This window comes from Embiotoca jacksoni, unplaced genomic scaffold, assembly GCF_022577435.1.
Source record: "Embiotoca jacksoni isolate LCO1_2020_lvr unplaced genomic scaffold, fEmbJac1.0.p SCAF_15, whole genome shotgun sequence".
Lineage (NCBI taxonomy): Eukaryota > Metazoa > Chordata > Actinopteri > Embiotocidae > Embiotoca > Embiotoca jacksoni.
This window is the reverse complement of record NW_027185285.1, coordinates 11576276-11603818: the sequence shown is the minus strand read 5'-3', so window position 1 is coordinate 11603818 and position 27543 is coordinate 11576276. Positions and strand designations below refer to the sequence as shown.

Below are 27543 nucleotides of genomic sequence, written 5' to 3'. Positions count from 1 at the left end.
ACCCGTTGAGAACATGACGTCAGTACGTGCTTGAGCCTGCCCGAAAATGTTCTCCCGTGTTGTTGGATTTCGAAGGAGCGCAGGACTTTGCGGTGAAATAATCCATTTTTACCGGTGAAGAAAACACACAAACAAACCGCATGTTTTTCAACTTAAGTTAGTCGCAGTCCCATTATTTGGTGAAACTGTGATTTCGGTCGCGACTCCCAACGGGAAGTTTTGTGTGTGCTCGTGTGTTGTTTTTTTTTTTGTGTGTTTTTTTTTTTTTTTTTTTCCTCCTCTCTCTCCCCCGGAGTGATGTCGAACCCTGGGAGTCGGAGGAACGGGTCGAGCATCAAGATCCGACTGACAGGTAACAACAACAATAATAATAATAAATAAATAAACAAATAAACGAGACCGAAAGAAAGCGCTTTACGGTGCATGTTTCAACCGGGAGGCGAAATGCGAGTCTCTGCAAACCGCTAGTGTAACGTGTTGATACCAGCAAACCTTGAACGAGACATCCCGGGGTGTCTCCGAGGGACTCTTGTCTCTTGTCTCTGCTGTTGGACCAAACATCCGGTTTTTTTTTTTTTTTTGGTGTGTGGCAAACAAGAAGCACCAAGTGCTAGCCTGTTAGCCGAGATGCTAACCAAAATGAACCGACGAGGACAGTGAAGAAGCAGTCCCGCTGTCCTGTGGTGGGGGGGGGGGGGGGGGTTGTTGTTTTTTTTTTTACAGCCGAGACGAGCGACTGTTTTCGGGGTCATTGGAAACACCGACGCTTTAAAAACGCGTTCAGGAACTTTACCAACTGATTAACACTCGCGTATTAGCCGGCTAGCGTTAGCTTCTAGGAACATTGTAGTTAATGTTGACCGCTAGCGCTTGCTAGCTACACCCATTTTTTTTGGGGGGGGGGGGGGGGGGGTGGTGGAGGAAGAGGAGGTGGAGGAGGAGGAGGAGGGGGGGTCTGACCACCGGCCGAACCCATCGCCTCAAAGTGAATGCGACGAGGAAGGAAGCAAATGTCGACCACGCGCCTGTCTGAGCATCGATCCGCCGGATTTGACGCGGTAGCCTCGATCACACCGACGAGCCTCGATCAGCGTGTCGCTGCTTGTGTCCGCTGCAGACAGACAGACAGACAGACGTCTGACTCGATGAACTTATCCCCTGGCCTGAGAAGTTTGACACGTTTGCACTTAAGGGATCACGTAGTCGGCTGAACTGAAATATGTTCATGGGTTCATCGGTCAGAGTCTCCGAGCAAGTGTGTCTGTCTCTCTGTCTGTCTGTCTCTCTCACGGACACAGCTGGGACAATGGTTTTACTGTAGCTCACGTCGCCCCATTGGACTTCCAGGGGCTCCTATTCAAATGGAAATGACCCCTCTGTGCCGCTGGGCAAGACGCCTTGTCCCCTCTCTGCTGATTCAAAATGAGCAAGCACACCCCCAAAATGTGCTTCCTGGCAGACTAAATATTTCTTTGTGTGGTTTGTATGGATCAGTGCTGGAGGACACAGCGAGTGGATGATTGTGATGGATGTTTTTTTTTAAGAAAAAGTGCTGCCCTAAACACCAAATGAAGCAAAGTGGTGTCTAAAAATGGCCAAAATGTGCTGTTTTATTTTTCTCTCACTCTTCTTTTGCAACTGGATATAAAGAGCAAAAAGTCAGAATCAATTTTGATAAAAGCTCAACTCACAGATCTTATTCCTCCGTTTTCACATTTTAGTTTGTGTTTATTCGGGGCTGGCCATTGCCAGATGATGTCTCATTTAGATACATTAATACATTAATAGAGCAGTACAACAACCTCCTTTGTTGTTTAAGTAATAAACAACGATGATGGAAGCACCAGTGGACAAACTTTAAAAGAGAAGTCAGGGATCGTAACAGAAAAGGGAGTTGTACTCGTTACAAATACAGCTTATATAAGGTCAACCAATTCATAATGATAATTGTATAATCATAATAGCTTGAAAAAGTAATTGTCATTTCTTAAAATAGAAAAAAAAATACTGATTCCTGCTTCGGATGTAATTTGTTTTTTCCCTGTTTGATATCATTGTAGTTTCCATTATTTGCTGACATTTTGTAGACCAGTTAATCATAAAATGATCGATAGATGTACTCAAAAATTAAAATAATTGCGAGTGACAGCCTTTGTTAGACGAATCATGATAACCATTAATGCTACTATAATCACGGTCCCGTGGTTGTACGGCCAATATAAGAACTCCTGTAAAAAAAAAAAAAAAAAAAATCAACAAGTACATTATCACAAAGTTATGCTTCAGATGAGTTGAGATGAATGAAAGCAGAGAAAGCCTGTGTGTAAACCAGTCACTCATTATTTGCCCCTGACTGTGCCCCGCCCCCACAGGTATGAGTGGAATTCTAATTGGGTGAGGAATGTGTGATGAGCCAATGGGAGTGCAATGCTGCCTGGCTGGCCAGCTCTGTTTAGTCTGTCAGAGAGAGCCGGTTGTTTGGCCTACATCAGAAAGGCCTGTGTGTCTGTGGCAGGGACACGGGCGAGATTGACACCGGGTCAGATTTCAGAGACCGGGTTGTGTTTATGTAGACATCTTTTAGCTAGACAAGACCTGATTGTTGTGTCTTTCTGTCTAGTTTATTATTTAACATGGTATTGTTCACTTTAAGTCCTAATTCTGTTTATTTTATACTTTATTGTTTGGAAATATTTGTTGTTCAGCTGTTTTGAGCAGACATTTGTAGCAATATGTTGACGTTGCCACCAAACATTCGGTACTTGCACTATATATATCTATACTATCTTATTATCGTTATAAATGTTAAGATTGTGAATGTAAGGATTGAATGCAGGGACGTGATAAATCAAAGGCAAAATGCAGGAAATAAATGGGTCAAACGGTAAAGACAAGTGTGTTTTTGTTTGTAAATGAATGGAGTTTATTGTGAAAAACGCCATGAATGGAAGAACCAGTGATTGGGCAGGATAATGTTAATTTGCCCAAGGAAGCAACACGTGATGCTCAGGTTTGTGTGCCAGGTAGTCAGATTGAACACTGACTTACCTAAGCATCGATACGGGGTGGCGACAGGACAACAGGTGACTTAGGGTACTCACGAGAGGGAGGGAAAGAAGGCAGAGACGTGAAAGAAGAACCAACGTTAAAAAAAAAGAGCAAAAGAATAATAAAAGGGAAAGGGCACAAAAGGCAGCTTAAGTGTGTGTGTGTGAGAGATAGAGAGGGGAATCATGCTTACTTAGGAAGCAGCCTAAGCACTTCTAATCCTCTCTCGTACTGAGCTTCCACTATTTGCAGAAACACATTCACTCAGTAGCACAGAAAATAAATGTAGAAATATGGATGAATGTGATTGACAATGTGACACAATTGTTCATAAAAAGCACATTGATGAGGCAGAACAAATTAATTCCGTTTTTTGTTCACAATTGGCTTAAAACCTACTTTTTGCGTTTGTTTACTAGTGAGCATAGAAACCCCTTCATCATCCTGTGTGTGTGTTTGGATGTTAGTGCAGGTCCTGTGTTATTAAGTAGGTGAGATATTTGCTCACGTGTAGACCAGACGCTGTTTTTTCATGGAGCTGAGAGGAGAAGGTCACACAGGAAATGACAACGACGTCAGCTCACATGGGTCATTCTACGTCTGCTGAAAGTATAGCTCAGTCAGCATTTATCCTTCTTTTTTTTTTATTAGAGTAGAAATAGATCACATCGCCTCGACATCATCACCAAAGCACTTGACCATTGTCTGTGATCTAAGAAGTTTTAAGGAGCCTCTACATTTGCATGGTTCCAGTCAGTCTGAACAATATCAAGTGTTCTCCTTGGCTAAAGTGCAAGAGTGGATTAAACTTACAAACCGCTAAAAAAACAACAACCTGTGAGATGTTTGATTGTGCTGCAAACATGATGTGACTTCAAATTCCTAGAGGAGCGCATAGCCTGGTTCAGAAGTAGCTCCGTTTTTCATCATCTCCCTCAAACTGTTTCTCCTTGTTCCCTCAAGACTGGATGAATAGGATTCTCCCCCTCCTGCTGCCTCTCTCCAGCTCTCAGGTTTTAAAAAAAAAAAAAGACCATAATTGCCAAAATAAAGGACATGGCAGTGGGGAAGTTGAGAACCAGCTGAGTCGTTGTTGCATGTGTCTTTAGCAGCCATGACCTTGGCAGAGTGAGGAATTTCCCGAGATGCTGCGAAAGGGCCTGTCACACATTCAGTGCCACACAAGAGGTAGAAGAAAAAAAGAAGAGAAATAAAACTGATGGGGGGGTGAAATCAGAAGTGTCTTCTGTTTCTGGAAAGAGGGTGGATAGCTCAGCAGGGACGGAGACAGAGACGGACAGAGTCTTCGTCTACCGCGTGTCTGAATGAGGAGGCATAGATTAGAAACTTGACTCTCTGCTTCTCATGCTGTGTTTCCTTCATTGTGTCTGTAGAAAAGATGATGTCTCAGTGTGGAATGTGTGAGTCAGAAGGAGGACGGATGGAAGGGGTTGACAGGGAAGAGGGAAGGATATCCTGCAGTGATTCTCCATGGGTTAATCACAGGAAATGGAGCAGGCTACACCAGACACATCCACGCCACCGCAGTCACCACATCCCAAACCACCGGCTGCCTGACTAACTTCCTAGATTGCTGTCTGGGCCAAGACTATGGGCTAGACTTTAATTGGACCTCAAAGGATGGTTTTAGGGGGTGTAGCCAATCAATTAGGACCAGCTTTAAAGCACTTTGCTCCCCTGAGTCGAGACAATATCTGCAGTCTTCATCCTGAAAATGGATCTGTTACCCCACTATTAATAATAATAATTTGTATACGTTGTATTTAGGGTTAGGGTTGGTTACTTTTATTGGATCAACAGTGTGAAGCTCAAATATATGAAAAATAATGTTGTTCATGTTAATTACACCTTACGGTATGTTGCAGTTACTTTTTAAGTGCATTACATCATCCATGAACACAAACATGCAGCTTGTTTTTGTCCAGTACCCACACTGCCTTGTAACCGAGAGCGAGTGTGTTTCTAAAAATCAGCTTTGGGTTGTTTGTTTGTTTGTTTATGTCTTTAATATTACAGCAGGTGCCAGCTGTCCAGCAAAAACAAATAACAAGAAAATGTAAACATTATGCACTCACTCAAAAGTCTTGGTCATTCTGAGATTTGCTCTCTGAATCCACAAAGATGATGTGGCAGGGAAGGCATTCTGCCACTCTTACTGTGTGTGTGTGTGTGTGTGTGTGTGTGTGTGTGTGTGTGTGTGTGTGTGTGTGTGTGTGTGTGTGTGTGTGTGTGTGTGTGTGTGTGTGTGTGTGTGTGTGTGTGTGATTCTTACACTAGCCTATACTTTACTTCTCGTTCTGCCTGCATGTCGCATAAGTTTTCCTGCTCATTACCATCCTCTGGCATTCATATATTATCCTAACCATCTTTCTTCCTCTTCAGATGTTTGTTTTTTTCTACACACCAGCATCCATTGTTGAACCTACCCACTGAGATCAGTTACATATTTGTGTGTGTGTGTGGCATTTTGTTGATAATTCGTTTTTTTCTTTTGCAGTATTATGTGCCAAGAACCTCGCAAAGAAAGACTTCTTTCGTAAGTACTTTGATTGTGATCTTTTCACGTGGATAATGCTTGCGTTATAATGATCGGTATACACAATGAGGTGATGTGTTTCAGTGAGTCAGTCAGAGGCTACGCTGTAAACAGAGTAGCGTTGGTGTTGCTCATTTGTTGTGGTGAGGGATAACTGTCGACCTGTGATAACGTCGTAATACCGTAAAACGTCTGACTGTGTGTCCCACAATCAGAGGTTTGTTCAAAGGTACAAAGCTTCTCCGAACATGCCCAATTTGATTTTTGTTTGGAATTTGTCAAAGACATCCAGGATTAGAGTCTTCAATTCCTGCAGTGCAGCCATTCAGAGATTAAATGATGAACTTCCTGTACTGTTAATAACAAATAGAATAAACCTTTATTGGTTTTCAAACTTCCGTAAAGGTACAGATAAGAAGAAACATTCTGCTTGATATCTAAAGTAAATGGATTTTGTTGTGGACACCATGTAATGAGCAGTACTCGGGCCAGTTTGAACATTTCTGAGACTTAAATATGATCTTTTTTTGTGATTTTCTTGACTGGAAGCAAACTCTTAATTAGAATTGTGCACATGCAGGCCTTCCAGATCCATTTGCCAAGGTTGTGGTGGACGGATCAGGTCAATGCCACTCTACAGACACAGTCAAGAGCACACTGGACCCCAAATGGAATCAGCACTATGACCTGTGAGTCTCCTCCACAACCATCACAAATACTCATCTAGTTAATGCTTAATCTACAGGAAAGGGCCATTTTAGTTTTATGTAAATGTAACAGTGTATTTAACAAAATGTATATATCTTATTTGTTATCTCCATCTACAAAACAGTTATTTTACGATGAGCGTGGCAAGACATTAAATGTTTCCTTGGACATTCAGATCGCCCTCCTTGATTCCAGACAGCATTTAATAACCAGAAGTAAAGAGACGGCAATCTGATGATTTGTCTCTCTTTCAGCTACATCGGAAAGACAGACTCCATCACCATCAGTATATGGAACCACAAGAAGATCCATAAACGACAGGGGGCAGGTTTTCTGGGCTGCATACGACTGCTTTCCAATGCCATCAGCAGGCTAAAAGACACAGGATGTAAGTCTGTCTTTTGTGTGTGTGTGTGTGTGTGTGTGTGTGTGTGTGTGTGTGTGTGTGTGTGTGTGTGTGTGTGTGTGTGTGTGTTTAGCCTTCTGATTTAAAATGTACACATTTCCACTGTGATACACCATTTATTTACAGTTGTGTCAAGTAAAACACGTGTTTACTTCCTCTTCCAGACCAGCGTTTAGATCTATGTAAGCTGAATCCTTCTGACAGTGATGCAGTGCGGGGGCAGATTGTAGGTAATGTTGGCCACTGATAGATTATCTGCACAAATTACTCACATTGTCACTCTCCCTGTGTGGCTTTTCTTTCCCTGTGTACATATTCTGCCCTCCTGCCCTGTCAACCGGTCAACCCTCTGACCTCTGCCTCCTGCTCATTTACAGTAAGCTTACAGACACGAGACCGCATTGGCAGCGGAGGCCCTGTAGTGGACTGTAGAGGACTGTTGGAAAATGATGGGTGAGTGTGTCATAAGATGTTTCGCCGGCCAAAGTCATACATCAACTTTTAAATGCAGTCTCAGGCCACTGTCTAGGCTCTTGTTTGTTCCGTCGGGTTGCCATGGGATGTTGGACTGTTGTGTTGCGGGATCAGTTTAGTCATAATCATCTGACCTACCATGTGATTCCACTAAAACATGAGAGAGTAGGACTTCAGTTGTGTTTTTTTTTTTTTTTTGCGTGTGTGTAGGCCGGTGTTTGAGGGATGTTTCAGTGAAGAGCCGCTTCCCTACTCGGACACCACCGGTGCAGCGGGGGGCGGGAACTGCCGGCTCGACTCACCCAGTCAGGAGAACCGTCTTCAGACGCAGCGAATCAGAGGGCAAGACTCCAGAGGTCACGGCCACACCCCTCAGAACCGACCTCATGGGCACCAACCGCCTGACCTGCCAGAGGGATACGGTCAGTCAAATGTTGTCGTTACACCTGATATTTAGCCGATCTAAACCTCGTGTCACATTTTGACATCATGTACTATCTTTCTCGTCTTTTTGAAACAGAGCAGCGAACAACGGTGCAGGGCCAGGTGTACTTCCTTCACACACAGACAGGCGTCAGCACCTGGCACGACCCTCGGATACCACGGTATGATCGCACCCCACTTCACTTTGGGCTGCTCCAAACATAACCTGAAAACAGGTGGAATCCCATCAAGAAACGATCATTTCAGCAGCAGGAGGAGTTAAAACAGAAGAATATAACCTCATATAGGTCAAATATGTTGAAGCTTAATAATGTTATGTTATTTAAAAGATTTTTCTGTGTTTACGAGTGAGTATTAAAGTTGAGAAATTAAAAAAAGAGAATGTATAAAAATAGGCCCTTATTCCATTTTAGCATCACCTCATGCACTACTAATAGGCAGACAAGCAAGATAATCAAACACTGTTCCCTGATGACAAAACACTCCTTCTGCTGTCTTCAGAGAGTGAAAATCTGTGTTGCTCTTAATTTCTTCTGAATAATTATGCCGACAGATTAAGAGAAAATCTCAGGTTATTTCCTGGGGCCCCAGAGTCTGAGTTTAGGTCAGTACAAGGACTTAATATAATAATGTAAGAAAATACAGTATGTAGGCTCAGAGCAGTTGGAGGGTGCTGATTGAGAGCACAGTCGTCTCAGTGTGATGACTTGTCACCGGTGCAGGGACCTGGCCAGTGTGAGCTGCGAGGAACTCGGTCCGCTACCAGTGGGCTGGGAGGTCCGAAGCACCGTGTCTGGCCGGATCTACTTCGTGGACCACAACAACCGAACCACACAGTTCACAGACCCGCGCCTACACACCATTATCAGGTACATGCATGCACGCGCTCTTGAAATACGTTCAATCATCCTCAATAGCATGCTCAGTCTACACCTGGGTGGCAGACACATAAATGGTTGGAACATAAATGGTTCCAAGACTAATCTGTGGTTAATCTAATATGTCACTGCTGTAATGCTGAACTCCGGCTGGATCCGTGACCCACTAACACTCATCAGATCTGTTAATAGTGCTGAATCGTGTGATTTACAGAAATGTGGGTTTATGGTAGATTTAACTGCTCTGGGTGAATTCACAGTGTGTGTAATCCCGCCTGCTCTTCCCCCTCTCTGTTCAACTATATATATATCATCCTTTTGCTCTATATATGTTTATTTATGTCTGTTTTTGTGCATGTACATTAAGAGCAAGTTACAATTGGAGTTAAATTCCTTGTATGTGTGAAGACACCTGGCCAATAAAGCTGATCCTGATTAATGGATTCTCTTCTTGGTACTCTTCCTCTCCTCCTTCCCACCTCCAGCCAGCAATCCCAAGCGAAGGAATCCTCCCAGGCCCCCCAGATGGACGTGGGGGGCGAGGAGGGGGGAGGTGGGGGAGTGAGCGGCGGCGGCGGAGGAGGAGGAGGAGACGGAGATGTGGCGGCGCGCTACGAGAGAGACTTGGTGCATAAGTTGAAGCTGCTCCGCCATGAACTGTCACTGCAGCAGCCTCAAGCGGGACACTGTCGCATAGAGGTGTCCCGAGAGGAGATCTTTGAGGTGAGTGCACATGTGAAACCGGGGCGGAACAATGGAGCACGAGTTGCACATAATGATGTGCACGCATTTGATGTATGTGTTAACCCTGTGCGTGTTTCACAGGAGTCATATCGGCAGATAATGAAGATGAGGCCCAAAGACCTGAAGAAACGTCTGATGGTGAAGTTCAGGGGAGAGGAGGGGCTGGATTACGGGGGCGTGGCCAGGTGATTTGCTCTTCACATGTCTGAGCAGTTGTGCTTCTTTGTGCTGTATTTGTTATGTGCTCTCCATTTCTGCCAGCAAACTTCTGCGAACATCACGGGTTGCTTTTTCACATACCACGAGTCCTTCTTGTCTGATTTTATGATCGACGTTTATGTTGTCTGCTGGGAAGACGAAGGAATGAAAAGGAAAAAAATTAACATTTCCACACTCTTTATCAGCAACAAATTAAATAGAGCTAAATACTCTTTAGTCACGTACCTTCATCAGGCACAGCAACATCTGATAAAAGGTTATGACTGAAACATTGTATCTCTAACAAAAACTAAAATAAAGCTGATAGAGAACATGAAAATTGTATTAATAAGTGCTAAAAGTAATGTTGGATTTTGGATTCTTCTCATTTAGATTCAAATATATTTCAACATATGTAAAGTTCATACTGCATCTACAGCTTATTAGCTGCCCCCTCTTCTGACTCAACTCTCACTCTCTGTGTTTTGTTTCTATTCCTTTGTTATCAGCTTCGCATTATTAAAATTAACTGGAAATTTTTACTCCCTCACAAAAAACACTGCTAACTGGCAACTGAATTCTTTAGGAGCAGTAAGAAAGAAAAATAGACAGCCTGAGTGGATACAAAGAAGGCATCGAGTGTTTCCTCTTTGTTTCCTGTAGATGATTGTTTGTACCAAGGGGACTTTTGAAACCTTGTTAACAATGTGGTTCTTGTCTGTAGGGAGTGGCTGTACCTGCTTTGTCATGAAATGTTGAACCCCTACTACGGCCTGTTCCAGTACTCCACAGACAACATCTACACACTACAGATAAACCCCGACTCCTCCATCAATCCTGTGAGTACACACCGAGAAACACACACTTTATGCTTGAGCTCAATAAGGGCATCCCTTTGACTGTGTGTGTGTGTGTGTGTGTGTGTGTGTGTGTGTGTGTGTGTGTGCGTGCGTGCGTGCGTGCGTGTCTGTTTTTTTAGGACCACCTGTCATATTTTCACTTTGTGGGTCGTGTCATGGGCCTGGCAGTTTTCCACGGCCACTACATCAACGGGAGCTTCACGCTGCCCTTCTACAAACAACTGCTAGGCAAACCCATCCAGCTCAATGACCTGGAGACCACCGACCCCGAGTTGCACAAGAGCCTCGTCTGGATACTGTGAGCAAATGACTTCTGTGCATAAATCAATTCAACAGAAAGCTTTTTTTTTTTTTTTTTTCTTTATCCTAAACTACTCCTTAGTTTATGTACCGCGCTGCTCCCTCTTATACATGGGCAGACTTCTCATTTCAGTGTTGCTTTAATGTTCTGTTTGTAGAGAGAACGACATCACTTCAGTCCTCGACCACACGTTCTGCGTGGAGCACAATGCCTTCGGGAAGTTCTTACAACACGAACTCAAACCTAACGGCCGCAATATCCCCGTCACTGAGGATAACAAGAAGGAATACGTAAGGTGTGTCCCACATGGTGTAAATATGACTTGAACAGTTTTGCCAGTTTATTATTACAGTACATTTATTTGGCTCATGTTGCTGGTGTTTTTCAGGCTTTATGTGAACTGGAGATTTATGCGTGGAATCGAAGCCCAGTTTCTGGCTCTACAGAAGGGATTCAGTGAGCTCATCCCGCAGCACCTCCTCAAACCTTTCGACCATAAAGAACTTGAGGTACATGTCTCGTCTGTCAGCAATATAAACCTGTATTTATAATAAACTAAAAAAGATTACATTTTAGCACATCAGTTTATTGGATTAGTCATTTTAAAGTCTTGAATTCCCCCCCCCCCCTTTTAAATCTCTCCAGTTGATCATTGGTGGACTAGGAAAGATAGACCTTGCAGACTGGAAGACAAACACCCGCTTGAAACACTGCACAAGTGAAAGCAACGTGGTGCGGTGGTTCTGGCAGGCCGTGGAGGCCTTCAGCGAGGAGAGGAGAGGACGCCTCCTGCAGTTCGTCACAGGCTCCACCAGGGTTCCCCTACAAGGGTTCAAGGCACTGCAGGGTGGGTCATGCACTGGTTCAAAGACCACCACACCTACTAAACACACATCAGTTACTAAATTCATCGGTTCAACATTTCTTCACTTACACAAGAAGCAAACACAATTTTAGAATACTCTCATTTCTAAAATGAGCAGTTGTAATTATTTATATTACATTTGTAATCAGTGTTTCTCAACTGGGACCCAAAAGTGGCCATTTTGAGTGGGTCACAGATGTGAGTGTGTGGAGAAAAGAAGTCGAGAGAAATGAAGTCAAACTTAAATATGGAAGTCTACAAAATTCCGGATTGCTGCACTTTTATTTTGAAAGACACGTTTCCCATATTGGTGCAGTTGCCATGAGCAGCCAGTGTTGTCATGACAATAACGACCAAAACTGATGTCCTATAGTTACTTTTTCCAGTTCTACTTTTTTTTTGGTTTATTATTTGGTTTTGCAAAATTAATTTAAGTGACTCAAATATTGAAATGACCGTGATTTAATACCTGAGGAAAAATATGGTTCCTGTGGCTTGACCAGTTGAGATCCACTGACCTAAATCATCTGGTAAACTTTGAGATTTGATGAGAGCTTGTTGTTTAAAGACTGATGAGTGATGTGTTCACCAGAGTAGAGCAGTGATGACTAGAATGTATGTGTGTAAGGCTCTACAGGTTCTGCAGGACCAAGGCTCTTCACCATCCATTTGATAGACGCCAACACAGACAACCTGCCCAAGGCTCACACGTGGTGAGGACATATACATGATGAGGTTTCTCTTATTATATCTGCATTCACGTCAGATTGTGGGTAACTAATTGTTCTCGTCCATCTCTAGTTTCAACAGGATAGACATCCCTCCCTACGAGTCTTACGAGAAACTTTACGAGAAACTGCTGACGGCTGTGGAGGAGACCTGCGGCTTTGCTGTGGAGTGATGAGCCCACAACCAAAACCAACATACACAGTAACACTTGCGCTTGTACTTGCACACAACTATTTGACATTTTACATATATGCACACACACAAACAGAATATCAAGTATACACAGAGTATACAGAGCAGCCAAGCATCAAAAGAACACACACACCGTCTCTTGCCACCTCTTCACCAACGAACTGTCGGGGGTTAAAGGAGGAAGCACAGCAAGGAGGGGAGGGGGGGGACAACAGCAACAAAAAAACAAAAAAAGTATTTTAAAGTTTTTCAAATGTTTTGAAGAAGCATTTTTATCCTTCAGTTTTAACAAGCTATGATGTCATCCTTCAGAATGTCTAACCACCACCGCGAATTTGACTCAAGTCTGCGGACAGAATCAGCCAATCACATATGAGCCTGCGAACAGAGACTTTGAAATCAGATATGTGAAGAAGAAGAAGAAGAAGAAGAAGAAGAAGAAGAAAAAGGCAGAGACTGGTTGTCTTTCAGTCTGACAAGCTTATCGATTGACTAGTATTCATGCTTCATGTTTAACCACTGTCGTGTGTCAGAATGTGTGCTTGCGTACAGACGCACGTGTGTGTGCGTGTGCGTGCGTGTGTGTGTGTGAGACAGTGAGAATTTATATGTGTGAGTACATGCGTACGTACGTATGTTTGTAAGTGTGTGCCAGTCATGGCACTCGGTTACGCTGTAAAAATGATCAAATGAGCCTGCTCCTCTGGTTGTCTCTTCTGTTTGTATCAGCGACCACTCTGATCCACTCTGATATTTTATTATTTATTACTAAGTGATTACTGACCAAGCTGCTATTTGCTCTACAAAGAGCCCACACTAATCTCTTCATCACCCCCTCTATCAGAGTTGAAGGGTCAATTCAAATGCAATTCAAGTAATCCACAAAGTGGGTTTTATTGAATTTTGTTACATTTTTTAAGACTCATATCACTGCGGAGAAATACTCTCATCAGTGTATGAAAACTGTTAGTGTGTTGGTGTTTTAAATGCCATGTTACATTTATTGAAGTGAAAGGGAAAATGACTTTCCCAAGCCCTAATTTTAAAATCAAACTCTACTGATGCTGCTGTATGTAGAGGTCTGAGGGCATGACCTGGAAAAAGTTTTCAAAATGAGCCACGAGGATGGACAAGAGGAGTCAGCTTCAGGAATTCTTCGGTTGTACGTGACATGTATAAAACAATCTCAGAAGCCTTTCATACATGTTTCAACATCCATTTCACCATCTTTTTTTATTCTTTGTGGCCCTTGATGTTTCTCTGCCCATCTTTTTACTCCATAGCCTGAATGTTAGGAAAAGTAGTCCTCATCCTTGTAAGACCACCATGAATGAGTCTCTTTACTGTCATTAATGCTCCATAGAAGTGAATGAAATCAAAAACTTAAATGTTGAGCAAGCAACGTGGAGAAAAAAAAAAAAAAAGTTGGAATCTGTTGTAGATTGAAGACTGTTAAGCAGTGTCTTTTCAATCTGCATTTTCCAGGGTCTGAGTTCACTGTGTAATGGATGCAAAAGTATTGTAACTTACTATGTACTAAACATTTATGAAAAAATACAATGTAAATAAGATTATATTAAAAGAAATTAAATTGAAAATACATTCCTTGTGTTATGTGCATTCGTTTCACTGTGTATACCTATATATATATATATATATATATATATATATATATGAAACAAACAAACAAATGAAATCAATCATCAAATGTTGACAGAACTTTATTGATCCCAAAAGGAGATTTCCTGCCATAGATTTCTCAGTTACATCATGAGACTAAAACCACCATTGCTAAATAAAATGTTAAAAAACAAAAAGAAATTAAGTAAACATAAGTCACCTGAAATGGGGTAGTATTGCATTTTGTCATTGTATTGAAAATGGTTTTTTTTCACAGGATGTATAAATGATAATGTAAATGATTATTGCACATGATATTGTCCTGTTGAGGACTCGGTGGCCACTGGCAGGAAAGACTTGGATACTTACTTTAAATCAATGTCTCTAATAAAAGCTAAAACATCATTCACGTAACATTCATAGGTAAATCAGGAAAATTGTTTTTATGTTTCATAAACCTTTCCAGCAGTTCAAAGAGGCCAAATATGAAATGCATTTATTTAAAAATAATATGGAGCAAACATAGTTTTTTTTTTTTTTTTTTTGTATTTCGTTTTTGGTCATTTTAATATATATATGTATAAAAAAAAATGATAGTTTACATTATTTGGAAAATAATCAGGCGTCATCTCTTGTTTCTTCTTCATGTTCTGACACGACGAACCCGAGCTGTTCGTCACCGGCGGGACTACATCCGGGACCTCCGAGGACTACATGTCCCACAAGTCACCGCGAAACAAGCGACCTAGTAACGACTGGCGTCTGACGCGTGACGTTGCTGCTGTTCTTGTTTTGGCAGTTTGTTTCGATGTTCACGGATTGTCAGTCCACCGAGAAGGCGTATCGCAGCGGTTAAATCCAAGACGAAAGGTGCGGTGTTGTACATTTCGACACGTGTGCTCGTCCTCCCGGTGTTACTCCCGCCGCGTGTGATCGGTTTTGAAGTCGCGTTGCGGCGGAGAAATCCCGACTGAAGTCGGCTAACTAGTTACCTCGCAGGCTACCTAGCCAGCGAAAGCTAATTCACGTTAGCGTAGCTGAGAACTGATTTGTTGTGTGTGTGCGAAGAGAGAAAAGCGGAAATAATCGATTGCTGTTCCGACTCGACTTGTTGTTGTTGTTGTTGTTTTTAAACTTCACCATCTTGAATTCTTTTCAGATTCCGCAGCGTTAAACCTTAATGTCAAAGGCGGTCGGTGCGACGCAAGTTCTCGTCGCTCGTACAGCAAACATTGGCAGCTTCTGGCAAGTGTTTTTTTGGCGTGTACTGTTTACCAACATGTAAGATTCACACCGATTCACGTCGCCGTTGATTTAAAATCTAAATCTAAAAGTAAACCTAAAGAGGCTGTTGACAAATATCGTCTTGGCTCGCACCTCAAATCAACTTTCTCTTCGCTGGCTCGTGTTATTTTTTTTTTAATACGTGATTATAACGTGATCCTCCGCTTCAAAGATCTATTTCCTCGTAAGCTTCCTTTTTCTTCTTTTCTTTTTTTTTTTTTTGAAGTCCTCTCTTTGCCGACATGCTTGTTGAACAGATAATCGCCGGTACGTGAATGTACCGTCGTCACCCTCGTGTGTTTGGATTATGTACGGTGAAGGGTGGAGTCGTACCCGGCTCCTTCTCAGAAAACCTTGCGACAAGTGGAAACTTAAAAATGAAACCAACTGCAGGATTACAGGGAAATACCAGCATCTATGTATTGTGTGTGTGTGTGTGTGTGTGTATAAACATGTATTACTCTTGTGGGGACATAAATCTGATCACAGTTACATTGTGGGGGCTCTTATAAGTTAAATATATCCGAGTATGAAGACTCGGTTTAAGGTTAGAGTTAAGCGAGTAGTGATCATGTTGATGTAGTGTCCTCCTAAATGATGGAAACATGACTCTTTCTCTCTCTCTGTGTGTGTGTGTGTGTGTGTGTGTGTGTGTGTGTGTGTGTGTGTGTGTGTGTGTGTGTGGAGAAGATGGTACTGACCGAGCAGTGATTCTGTGTGTGGGCTGATTCAGGAGCTGGTAAGTGTTAGCTTCACAATGGCAGATGGAGGCAGTGATGACGACGTCATTCACCTGGCAAGCTTCAACGTCCACCGCAGCCAAGGTGAGACACGCCTTCATGTCCACGCTCACAAGCGCCTCCCGCTGACCCACTACGAAGTGTGTACGGTTACGTACATGATCAGAGTTTAAATACGCTGAGTTTATTCACTGACTTCAGTAACTGTAGTGCCGGGTTATAATATTTAGTTGCTTCACGGTGTCCTCTTACATCATACTGTCTTTTTTTTTTTTAAAGTGCCCCCGTAGTTTGTAGCACACTGACACTTTCCTCGTCATACTCACAGTGGTATATTTCACATTTCAAATTATATATAACCAAGTGCTCTTTTGAAAACAAAAAGCATGGTGTGAATATCAATCCTTGTGTTTTTCACAATCATAAAGCTAGATTTGCTGTAGTATTTTTTTTTTTTTTAATTTTTTTTTTAATGTTATTAAGACTTACATGTGCTTTCAGACTGGCAGGAAGCAGATAGTTGTTGGTACCTTGCTTTCTGGTCAGCCTACTGATCACAAAAATCCAACAGTGGCTCAGGTCGTGATCTCTCGTCTCTGCTTGTTATTAATCATCCACATGACACGTTTCTAATGCTCTCTCTGTGCACTGTAAATGCAAATGCTAATTCAAGTGGGTGTGCCTGTGTCTGTGCAGGTTCCCGCGCCCGTAAGAGGGAGCTCATCACCATTTCTGATGACTCGGATGAGGAGCCGGTGACTTTGGTACCCGGAAGTCCTGTTTTAGTCCCGGACGATGCCGATGATGATGACGTCCACATATTGGAGGTGACTGATAAACAATGTTCTTAAACCTGCTGTGTGGAACTTTTGTCTCCACCCTTCTGCCAGTGAGAGTGATTACAAAGACCTTGCTGACACGTCCTTACGTCACAGGCTCTGTCATAGCCTGTCGTCCATGTTGCAGCATTAAAACGGAGGATAAATGAAGTAGAGGGCGCTACCAACCCGCGAAATGACTTGTTCAACTATCATAAGTTGCTCCATTGGTCCTTTAACATTTCGAAGGTGTAGAAGAGCCCTCCGATTTAATTCCCATTTAAGTTAGCATTCGGGCTAAACCGGAAGTTAGCTGTCTCGGCTGCGAGAAGTCTCTGGTAAACATGCTCTACCTGTAGAAAATTACCCAACATGCATTCATCCAGCCAGCGCGGGAATATCTCACCAGACATCAGATGAAGCTCGGTATACTGTGGCATACAGGGAAACTTATCTGGCGGTGGTAGGTTTATTCAGCATTGTGTGAACCCCTCATAAATGGACATGCGTGTAACAGACCTTCATTTATATATAAAGTCCTGCTCTAAACCATTCAATATTTATTGTGATCATCATTGAGACTTGTTATTTACATCTTCTCTCTTAACACCAAAACGTAAAAGCTTTCAAGAAGTGTGAACGTGTTTTGTGATGCAGGTGGCATGTTTTACTGTTTTCCCAGATTGTTGTCAGTAAAGGTTTCAGCAAGTTAAAACAGACGTGTCATTTCCTTTTCTCTATTAATTTGTCTGTGTTTTCCTACAGCCACTAACTCCTGCACGCAAACATCTGATTCGCCCAGCAGCAAAGTGGAGCGGAGCCTCGCACAACTTAATTCAACTTCTAAGTCAAAGTAGCGCAACTTCTGGGGCTCCTACGGGGGACCCAGGATCTGCCCCCTCTACCTCCAGAGATGCCAAATCCACCAAGGCTAACCCGCCGGCCACACGAACATCTGGACACACACTTCCACAACCTGGCTCTCCATCACGCACACCGTCGCAGCCAAAACTTAACACCAACTCGCAGCAACAGGAAGGTACGTCAGCACATACAAATGTGGAGCTCCATGCAGTTTCTTCTGTCCTCATCCCATCTACCTCCACAAATGCCAAGGCTACCGCCGTGTCATCCAGAACGTCTGTACAAGTTTTTGTCCAGCCTCAACCCGGCACATCTGGACTCTCACAGCCACAAGCGGGCTCTTCAGCACACCTGCCGGCGGAGCACCAGGCGAGGACCTCTGCAGGCGCCACACACTGTACTTGTGTGGCCACAGTGACTGCGTCAAGTTCCTCTTCAAAGTCTCACGAAAAGGCTAGTACAAGTACTCTTACACAAGACAATCCTCAGGCCAGTACTTCATCTGAACATCCGCAGCCTCACATACGGACGCAGCCTCAGCCAGGTACATTTACACAGCTCCGCTCTAGTGGAACCGCATCTCTGCAGCCTCACCTCATCCAGGCTCAGCAGCCCAGCATCCAGGCCTCTGCTCTTATAACCCAGCCCAAGCTGCAGCTCAGGTCCCAGAACCCCCTTCAGCCCGCGTCATTCAGAATGCAGGGCAATCTCATTCAAATTGAACCGCAGCCCCTGGCCCAAGCCCCTGCCCAGGCTGCAGTCCAGCCCCCTCAAGCCCTTCTGGTTGTACCAGTGAACGCCCCTGCAGTTCTTATAGCTGCAGCCCCAGAGAGACTCGGTCCCCCAGACGCAGGTCACCGGATCATCTTGGGAAGCCAGGCGCCTGGGGACGCTGTTCCCAATCCTCCGCAGCGGGACGGTGCCTTCAGTGTGGTTCAACCGGCCGGCAGCAACATAATCAGGGTGCATAAAGTAAACTCGAACCCCCCCGCTCCTCCAGCTCCCTCAACTGCAGTCCCCCATAACGGAGGAGAGGCTCGCCTCATTCTGGCCCCAAACCCAGAGAGGGTTAATCCAGGCCCGGCTCTGGTCGCAGTCCCTCCTGCACCGGAGGGAATTCCCCAGATAGAGGACGCAAGACCTGGACCCTCTGCAGCACAAGAGAGACCAGGGCAGCAGCCTCACATCAGAGCCCTTATTTCTGGCGTTGTGAGTATCACACATGCTGAATTTATCTGTTTATCTGTGTTGTAGCTTTGTCTCTCACTGCCTGGGTCTCCTCCACTCTTTGTGTATCCGCTACAGTTGGATCTACTCCCAGATGTCCAAGAAGCTTATGTAGCAGAACTCATCCAAATGAATAATGTGAAAGACTTGAATGTGTAAGAATCAGCAACCTTTTTTTTGTTCGTCTTCATCATATACAGCTTTAATTAGCGATTAAGGCAATAAGTGACTATACATTGTGTATTTAGTGTCACTTTAATCCAGCTGTTGTGCTTTAGGAAATAATTCTAGTTCTGTCCCATGTATGTCGCTGTTTGTTGTTAAAAATGTTTTTAATGACTATATAATCACTACTTCTCTACTTCATCTGGACTGCACTTTAGTTTTCGATAACATTAGGGTTAAATTACAATCTTTATGTGGATTTAACCTTTCCACGCAAACCTACACGGAACTTTATTCTGCAGCTCCTCTCTGCTCTGTTTCAGCATCTGTAACCTGCTGTTGGAGAATCCAGAGTATCCGAGGAGGCAGACTGCAGCAACCACTGCAGCTCCCACCAGCATCCTACTGGAGTCTGGAGACACTCAGACAGAGGTGTGTGTGTGTGTGTGTGTGTGTGTGTGTGTGTGTGTGTGTGTGTGTGTGTGTGTGTGTGTGTTTTGTGTTTGTGTTTGTGTTGTGTTGTGTGTGGACCCACAACACTATAAAACCATGCAAAAGGGGTTATTGTGCAAATATACATACAACTTCAGTCAGTAAAAAAAGTGTTTCAACATAGTTCATAGGTCAGCATAGTTAGGATGTAGCCGTGTGCGTCAGTGTGCGTCAGTGCGCGTCAGTGTGCGTCAGTGTTAACCTCCACACCAACATAATAAGCAGTTATGTAAAGTGTGCATGCAAATTATTAATAGAGAGATTGTTCCTCATTACATAAGTACATCGGTCAAGCTCAGCAGACAATCATCATTTACAATGGATCTATTCTTGGTATCTGTCATCAGATAATGGCTGTACTGTTATTTAGCTGTGTTGGGATGATTGTTGAGGAAGAACCTTGCACGGTAAGCGAAGGTTTCAGTATACTGATAAAACGACAACAAACTTTTCAGTCTGTTCAAACTTAACAGAGTCAGAAAAAAGCCTTCTGTCTCCATCGCTGATCGACAATTTTGTTTTAATTTGACATTTTGATGACAGCTCCATACGTCCTTATGAATCAGATATCTGTGTTTACATTTGTGTTCTGTGCCTTTCAGGTGACCGAGGACTTGTTTGACTTTGCCAAGCTCGGCACCGTGGGACCCGAAGTTGTGATGCAGGCTGCCGACTTGCTCATGGCCGATTTCAGGATGCTCAGCTGTCAGGACATCAAATGGTCCCTCAACGCCCTGAAGGGACACTATGCAATCACACGCAAGGTACCTGTGGCCCCGTAGTGATCCGGGCACCGTAGGGATACAATTTCATTTCTCTGCTTTCTCTACTCATCCTGCCCTCTCTTTGAACTCCCCTCACTCTCTTTCTCCCAGGCCTTATGTGAAGCTCTAAAGAAGTGGAAAGAATCAGGTGACCCATCGGGAAAGAGACGACGGAGCAGGACCTGCTCGGAGCGCTGCCATATTGATTTCCATTTCGAGCACGGTGAGCAAACATTCTCCCTTTTCCCTTTGTGCCGCTGCTCACGCTACAAAACATGATCTATGCACCCACATGCATGTGCTTTCTTACAGCATACATTGTAGTTGTTGTTCCTGTGCACAAATCTTTTTCACAACCTACTGATTGTTGACAAAACCTTGCTGTCATTCCTTCCTTTACAGAGATCAGTTGATGAGTACGACTTGGTGCATCATTGGGAGGCATTTTGATACCGTTTTATCTCTGTTCAGAAATCACAAATGTTTGATCAGTGTTATAGAAAAGCTTCACTGTGCACTGTCAGCATGAATTAATAGACACAGTCTCTCCTGCTCACTGGAGTCCCTCTATGTCCGCCAGGTTCACTAAAGTTTGAAAGGAGGATGTATTTCTTGGAGAACGACCGTCGTTACTGCAGGACGTACAGCAATCTGGAAGCTTCTGTGCAGAAGGAGCTGATGTTCTATCAGCAGAAAGCCAAGGAATGGGCGGAGGTACACACACACACACACACACACACACACACACACACACACACACACACACACACACACACACACACTGGTGTACTTTTCTGTTCTCTCCGATCGTTACTCATGATGTTTCTGTCAGTCATTATTACATTCATGCCTACACATTTCATCCAGCGTCTTTTTTTTCTTCCTCATGTTGTGTTGTGGCCTACAACAGTAACTACTGAATCATCTCTAGGAGGTTTTTCTTTATATACTCACCTATTATATACTTACCTATATCTCTACAATCAAGTTTTGATTGAATATTAATCTTTGAATGTTTAGTTAATAGGAGTATTGATTTGTGTAGTTCACAGTATAAAGTGCTGGCTTGTGTGTGTCAGTCACGGGGTCAGCGTGATGTCAGTGCGTCACTCAAACTTGACAAGACCCTCTGTGTCACTACAGAGGAAAACATCAGCTGATGAGCAGAAAGCGTGCATTTTCGAGTATGGTCAATAGGATTCACGAAAGACATGTAATGAGAAACATGTGTTAAGTAAATAGGACTCATGATGGACATGGGACGGCATGTGCCTTCCTGAGGAAATCCCACAATAGAAGCGATGAGACTTGAACAGTTTATAAGGCAGTGCTTGACAATTGCCCTTCAGTTACTCTCATGACATCACTCGGTTTGTTGAGACCCTTGATTTTCAATAAACCTCCATTTCATCAGACTCCGCAGACTCTGCTTGATTATGACGACTGCGAGTGGTGTGAAGGGGACCAGGCCAGTTTGGCCACTATTGGGCATCACTATTGCACATTTTGCTCTGCTTCTTTTGTTTTCATTAGCATAACATTAATAATATTCTAGAATATCTGATTTGTATAGCTGCAACTCTATCTGGATGTTGTTGTTGTTTTTATTTGGTCACAATTTTGGTCACAGAACAGTGCATTAAATAGTGCTGCTCAATTAGCATATGACACTTGTCTGCCATCAGAAAATATCAATTATAACTTTAAATAACACTTTTATATCTCCTGCTTGTTAGTAAACATAATGGAGGAGTGTGAAAGATTTAGTGGCAGATTGCAAACACGAATATCACCTTTCAAAACAGGAAAAGCCCTCTAGACAGGGTTTGGTTTGTCCCTTCTGTAGAAACATGACTCTGCTCCCTACGTAAATATGAAGGGCTCATTCTAAGGTAATGAAAACGCAACAATTAATAGTTTTAGGTGATTGTACGATACCAAAAAATATAATTATGAATATTTTATTCAATTTCTGTCAAAAAAGAACCGCCTTGGTCAGCTCTTTAGAATGGCTGTGAAAACCTTAATGTGAAAAGGGTTTCCAGACTATAATCATAGCAAAGACTGGAGCAGGCTAATAAACTGGTCCTTTAAAGGCTAAAAGAAACGGCATGTGGTTCATAAGCTGTTCATAAGAACTTCTCAGGCTGCGTCACGTGCAGCACAGATGATTTTCTGAGGCTAATTCAGCAGTTCAGATTTTGAGAATCACACTTGTGTGAACAGCTGACCAGTGAGATGGAGGTCATTCACACTGCAGCTCTGGTGGCATCCACCAGTCAAACCTTCACACTGTTACGACATAATTGAGATACACCCACCTCAGTGGGAGTTCATGGTCTACTGGGATAGAAAGGTGTTACTTAAGTACTGTTTGTTTACCACTTACCCAGTTCAACTGTAAAGTTATCAGCGATCTTCTCCAGTTTAACCTCCTTTCTCTCTCCAGCACGAGGACTTCCTGCTCGCTCTGCAGGTCAACGAAGACGAATATAAGATGGTAGGAACCGTAAATACTTCAGCCAGCTCGACCTTCACAGTGAAACATGACCTTTTTCTGTATGAATTGTTTTTACAAAAGACTGCAGAGATTGTTGGTGTGCTTATTCAGCCTTGTATTTAATAGTCTGTGACAAGGTTGCTGCTGAGTACAGTGTATATTTAAAATAGCTACCTGATGATTAAATATATCTGGTATTTCACACGAGTTTGATTTGTGAAGCTTCCTAAATCCCTGAAAGCTTGTTTATGTGTAGAACCAGCTGTAGACCTGCTGCTTTGTAAATTCACTTTTACTTCTCATTCTCTTTTTAGCACCATGAGGCCCAATTTTATAAAACAGAAAAAAATTTGAGGCTCATTAAATAATGTCTCGGTGTGATTATTTGTGCAGGACGGTCAACTGATTGAGTGTGGCTGCTGCTTTGGAGAGTTTGCGTTTGAGAAGATGACGCAGTGTTCGGACGGTCACCTGTTCTGTAAAGAGTGCCTGGTCAAATACGCTCAGGAGGCCGTGTTTGGCTCTGGAAAGGTACACGCACACGCACACACACACACACACACACACACACACACACACACACACACACACACACACACACACACACACACACACACACACACACACACACACACTCTGGTTCCCTCACTTTTGACTGGGACTTAGCTGCTAATGTTGCCTGGCAACTATAAATGACTGTTCCTATAAAAACACATGTTGCTCTGAACTGAAGCGTTGCAAAACAATGGGATGTGCAATCAAATCAATGCGAATGCTTTTGATATAAATTCATATATCAGCTTGAGTGAAACGGCCATCAAGACCATGCTCATGTATTTGTATGAAAAAAGTATGCAAGTTAATTTTATCAAGGTAATTCAGTGTTCTGCGATGGGAGTTTTATACTTAACAGAAATGAAAGTAATCGCATGTATCATTGTGTGTAGGGCCAGCAGTTTAATAGTCAGCTATTCGAAGTACACTAATTTGTATTAAAATGCAGGATAAAAAAAACTGAGTTGCAAGATTATTAGGTCCATCTGTACAATCTAAAGTAATCCAGCTTCGTAGGAAATCACGTTTCTGCTGCTGTTGCATCTTTTTAAATCCATAGCTTGTGGCATTGAGGTGTTAGAGTGCATTACAATTATAGGCTTTTCAACTTTTTTGGCCTCCTTCTACATACTTCACAGGTGCAGAATATCATAAAGCAGCCTTGTATAATTTAACGAGTTAATGCAGTTTATGTGCAGTACAGTGCCACATGAAATGAACCATTCAGAGTGCAATCTCTCATTCCTTTTAAAAGGCAGGTGTGCTTACACCTGACCGGAGGTTTTGCCAAGTTGGAGGAAAGATCGCTAAAGAAGAAGCGATAAATAAAAACATAAATAAAAGCCTGTGTGCCGGCCGTCAGCTGAAAGTGTCTCTGAACATACAGCATCTCTACATTTGTAGTTGACTCTGTGTGTGTGTGTGTTGATGTTGCAGTCGGAGCTGAGCTGCATGGAGGGAGGCTGCCCGTGCTCCTACCCCGTGTGCGAGCTGGAGAAGGTCCTGCCGGAGAATATACTGTGTAAATATTACGAGAGGCAGGCGGAGGAGGCGGTCGCTGCCACCTGTGCTGACGAACTCGTGAGGTAGGTGTCAGTGTGAGCGGGAGGTGTGTGGGTGTGGGTGGGGGGGAGGGGGGGCAGAACGGTCTGCAGGCGACGATTTAGCTGGAGTACACTTTGTAATGAATACCTTGAAAATAGTCGCACACTTCCATGATGTTAACATGTCTGTGAAGCTGAAACCGTCGACAGAAATCACCACGAAACCTTGTTTCAAACTAAAAATGTTTTGGCTTCTCAGATGTAAAGATTTATTCTTTTTATATGGCTTCTTATAAGACTCCATAAAATGTTGACAAAATCATAAATGTGTAGGTTGAGAGTATTAACAAATGAATCAACATTAAAATGGGTCCTCAGTTTCAGGCCTGATTCTTTATGATTAGCAGCAGACACTGAGCGTCTCTTGTCCATGCGTCGTAAAATATTCTAGCTATTTATCCAGATTTTCAAACGGTTCTGGATCCATACATAAGTTTTGGTCACCTACTTGTTGCTGAATGTTGATTAAAACCATTTAAAGTTTGTGAAATGTGACTGCCCATCTCAATCTTACAGCCCAGGCAGTGTGCGTGCATGTGAGCTCTACAGGAGATCTGTACACTCATCAGAGACCTGAAATGATGTTTCTTTGTTTGCTCACAGTGAGATTCTTTTGTTTGAGTTTCCTGTATCTCACTTATGTTTCCTCTCACCTTCAATCCCTCATCCTTCCTCCTCTTTGACCTTCGCAGGTGTCCGTTTTGCAACTTCCCAGCCTTGCTGGACAAAGACATGTCTCTGTTTAGCTGTCCCAACCCGCGGTGCCGCAAGGTCAGTCCTGCTCTCTGTATTTATTTCAACACTTTCTCCATTCGAGGGAAGCCAGGCTGTTGTATTCCTACTGTCTTTCCTCTACAGACCATATTTAAATAAGAACATGCTCACAGTTGGCTTCCACTGAATGTGTATCCTCTGATGTGGTCGCATGTGACTATCAGAGCTAAATCTGACTGTATAAGATGGATTGGATCTTAATTTGAATTCAAGAATAGACGACATGAATAATTCAGCTCATCATGACAGAAAAACCTGTGCAGCTCTGTGCAGCGTCCACTCAGGCATAAATCATCTCAATGCAGCCGGGACAAGAGGTCAATCAGCATAAGTGAGAGAGGACAGATTGATGAGCAATTTTTGGAGATGATGAACTGTTCCATCTGGAGAGGTCGCCACCTCTGTCTCCCTGCCTGTTTATCTCCGGGCCTCCTCCCTCTGTCTCAGGAATGCAGGGGGAGGAGTCGCTCTTTGTCTGACAAAGCTGTCGCATGGATTCCAGTCTAAAAAATCTTCCATTATTTGGCAGAAACACATCTAGTCTTGTTCTCAGTCTCACCACATAGACACAACCCTGCTGTTTTTCTCTTGATGTGTTTTTGTGTTTCTACGCACATAATTGCTGTCTATGTCTGATTCCATGCAAATACTCACACACACACTCACACACACACACACACACACACACACACACACACACACACACACACACACACACACACACACACACACACACACACACACACACACACACACAGCCTTATCTCTGCATTCCCTGAATGGGAGGAGAGAGATGGGTTTGATGTGTGTATTCACCTCTTGGCACCATGTTAAGAGGTTCAGTCCTCCATTAACTGCAGTCTTGGATAGTTTTAAAGGATTTTGGTGAATTTAGAGCTTTAGACTTTGTTTTAATGGTTGATTGTGATTAGTTTAAAATGTCTGCTTATATTAAGCCCAGTTCACTGAATCAAGTAGGTGTTTGACCACAAATGAAACCCCATTTTCATGCAGAAATCCTGAACATTTTCTGGTTTCAGCTTCTCAAGTGGAAGAAGTTGCTGTTTTTCTGATTTATATAGTTGTAAGTCAAATAGTTTTGTGGTTTTAACTTGTGGTCGGGCAAAACAAACTGATTGTCTGACATTTCAGATGAATCAATAACGAAAATAATAGTTCGTTTTAGACTTCCCGACATTAGTTTCAGTAACAGACATGTGACTCTTCTGCCCTGAAATGACTGTCACAGCAGTGCAAACAGACACCTCATAGAAACCATAAGAAATGAGTCATCTGTGTTTTCCTCCTCAGCAGGAGTTGGCCACTGCAACACATCTGCTGCACTAGTTGTTGTATTATTGGTTGTTTCCACTGACTGAACTTTCTCAGGGAACTTTTTGAAGAACTCGGTAACTAAAACAGTGGTTTTAACTGTAGGTTTTTATTACACCTGTATTTTCCTTGTTTTGACAAGTCAGAATGAAGCCATGAAGAAGCCCACGTCGAAGTACAAAGTGTAATATTACAGAATTCACCAAACGTGTGGCTGCACAGGAGTCGTCTACACCAGTGCAGTAACTTTTCCATTAACAACTGGCTCATGAGGTGGTCCTTGTTGTCTTTGCATTTGTAGGAGATTTTGGTCATTTCAGACGGGAAACGTTCACGTGTAACTGTGCTGGAGTTCTCTCAGTACAACAGTAGGGGGAGCCAGAGGTTCACGGTGGCGGTCCAGCGGTGTCGTCGCACATCTGCACCGCATTACATGCTCATACACACCCAGAGACACAAAAAGTCAGACATGCTCCAGATATCTTTGGATCCTTCTCTAAATATTATTCAACTTCAGATTTAGGTCAACGATTTGAAGCCAGAACGTTGAAGTTGTTGTATTTGTTTAAGTTTATTGGATACTTTGGATTTATAAAGGTGACACTGGTCGTGTTTTTTTTTTTGCCACCAGCAAGCTAAGTGCTACTAAGAGGTTTGTTTTCTTTCAATGTGTGTAAGTCAAGATGTGTGTTGTTTATCTCTCCGGAACGGAAACCCCCTCACACACAATATAATAAGAGATCATGTCATAGCTTTAATGCTTCTCCCACATTTATATGTGCGTTTTTTTCACATGTTTTTATTTTTTTTTTTTTTATTCGGGTTCCCATGAGCCATCAGCACAGCTGAAGACAGTTGTTGTACAGAGTGGCCCCTCAGCCCGCAAGCAGGGAGGGGCCTT

General features: G+C 43.1%; 2 protein-coding genes across 4 annotated transcripts in view; both read left to right on the top strand.

Moving 5' to 3' along the window:
- Positions 1 to 30: 30 nt before the first annotated feature.
- Positions 31 to 14006, top strand: smurf1 (SMAD specific E3 ubiquitin protein ligase 1). Of its 3 annotated transcripts, XM_069149612.1 has the most exons (19): positions 31 to 352; positions 5567 to 5605; positions 6186 to 6294; positions 6568 to 6701; positions 6884 to 6949; positions 7097 to 7172; positions 7404 to 7615; positions 7714 to 7798; positions 8360 to 8506; positions 9001 to 9238; positions 9341 to 9444; positions 10182 to 10296; positions 10437 to 10615; positions 10776 to 10913; positions 11007 to 11127; positions 11264 to 11465; positions 12112 to 12196; positions 12285 to 12413; positions 12717 to 14006. In XM_069149612.1, exons 1-18 carry the CDS (start codon positions 298 to 300, stop codon positions 12382 to 12384), a joined length of 2205 nt encoding a protein of 734 aa, XP_069005713.1. In that variant the 5' UTR covers positions 31 to 297; the 3' UTR covers positions 12385 to 12413; positions 12717 to 14006. The 3 variants fall into 3 exon arrangements, with proteins under 3 accessions (XP_069005713.1, XP_069005714.1, XP_069005712.1); XM_069149613.1 differs by having other exon boundaries at positions 12121 to 12196; positions 12285 to 14006; XM_069149611.1 differs by having other exon boundaries at positions 12285 to 14006.
- Positions 14007 to 14812: 806 nt separating this feature from the next.
- Positions 14813 to 27543, top strand: part of rnf216 (ring finger protein 216) — a 19077-nt gene continuing 6346 nt past the window's right edge. Inside the window, exons 1-13 of the mRNA XM_069149610.1 lie at positions 14813 to 14894; positions 15999 to 16132; positions 16745 to 16875; positions 17632 to 18939; positions 19036 to 19112; positions 19446 to 19554; positions 20217 to 20378; positions 20490 to 20601; positions 20959 to 21092; positions 22828 to 22878; positions 23272 to 23409; positions 24370 to 24518; positions 25229 to 25307. Of these exons, the coding sequence (XP_069005711.1) occupies positions 16066 to 16132; positions 16745 to 16875; positions 17632 to 18939; positions 19036 to 19112; positions 19446 to 19554; positions 20217 to 20378; positions 20490 to 20601; positions 20959 to 21092; positions 22828 to 22878; positions 23272 to 23409; positions 24370 to 24518; positions 25229 to 25307 (2517 nt within the window). The 5' untranslated portion in view covers positions 14813 to 14894; positions 15999 to 16065. The remainder of the gene's footprint in view (positions 14895 to 15998; positions 16133 to 16744; positions 16876 to 17631; positions 18940 to 19035; positions 19113 to 19445; positions 19555 to 20216; positions 20379 to 20489; positions 20602 to 20958; positions 21093 to 22827; positions 22879 to 23271; positions 23410 to 24369; positions 24519 to 25228; positions 25308 to 27543) is intronic.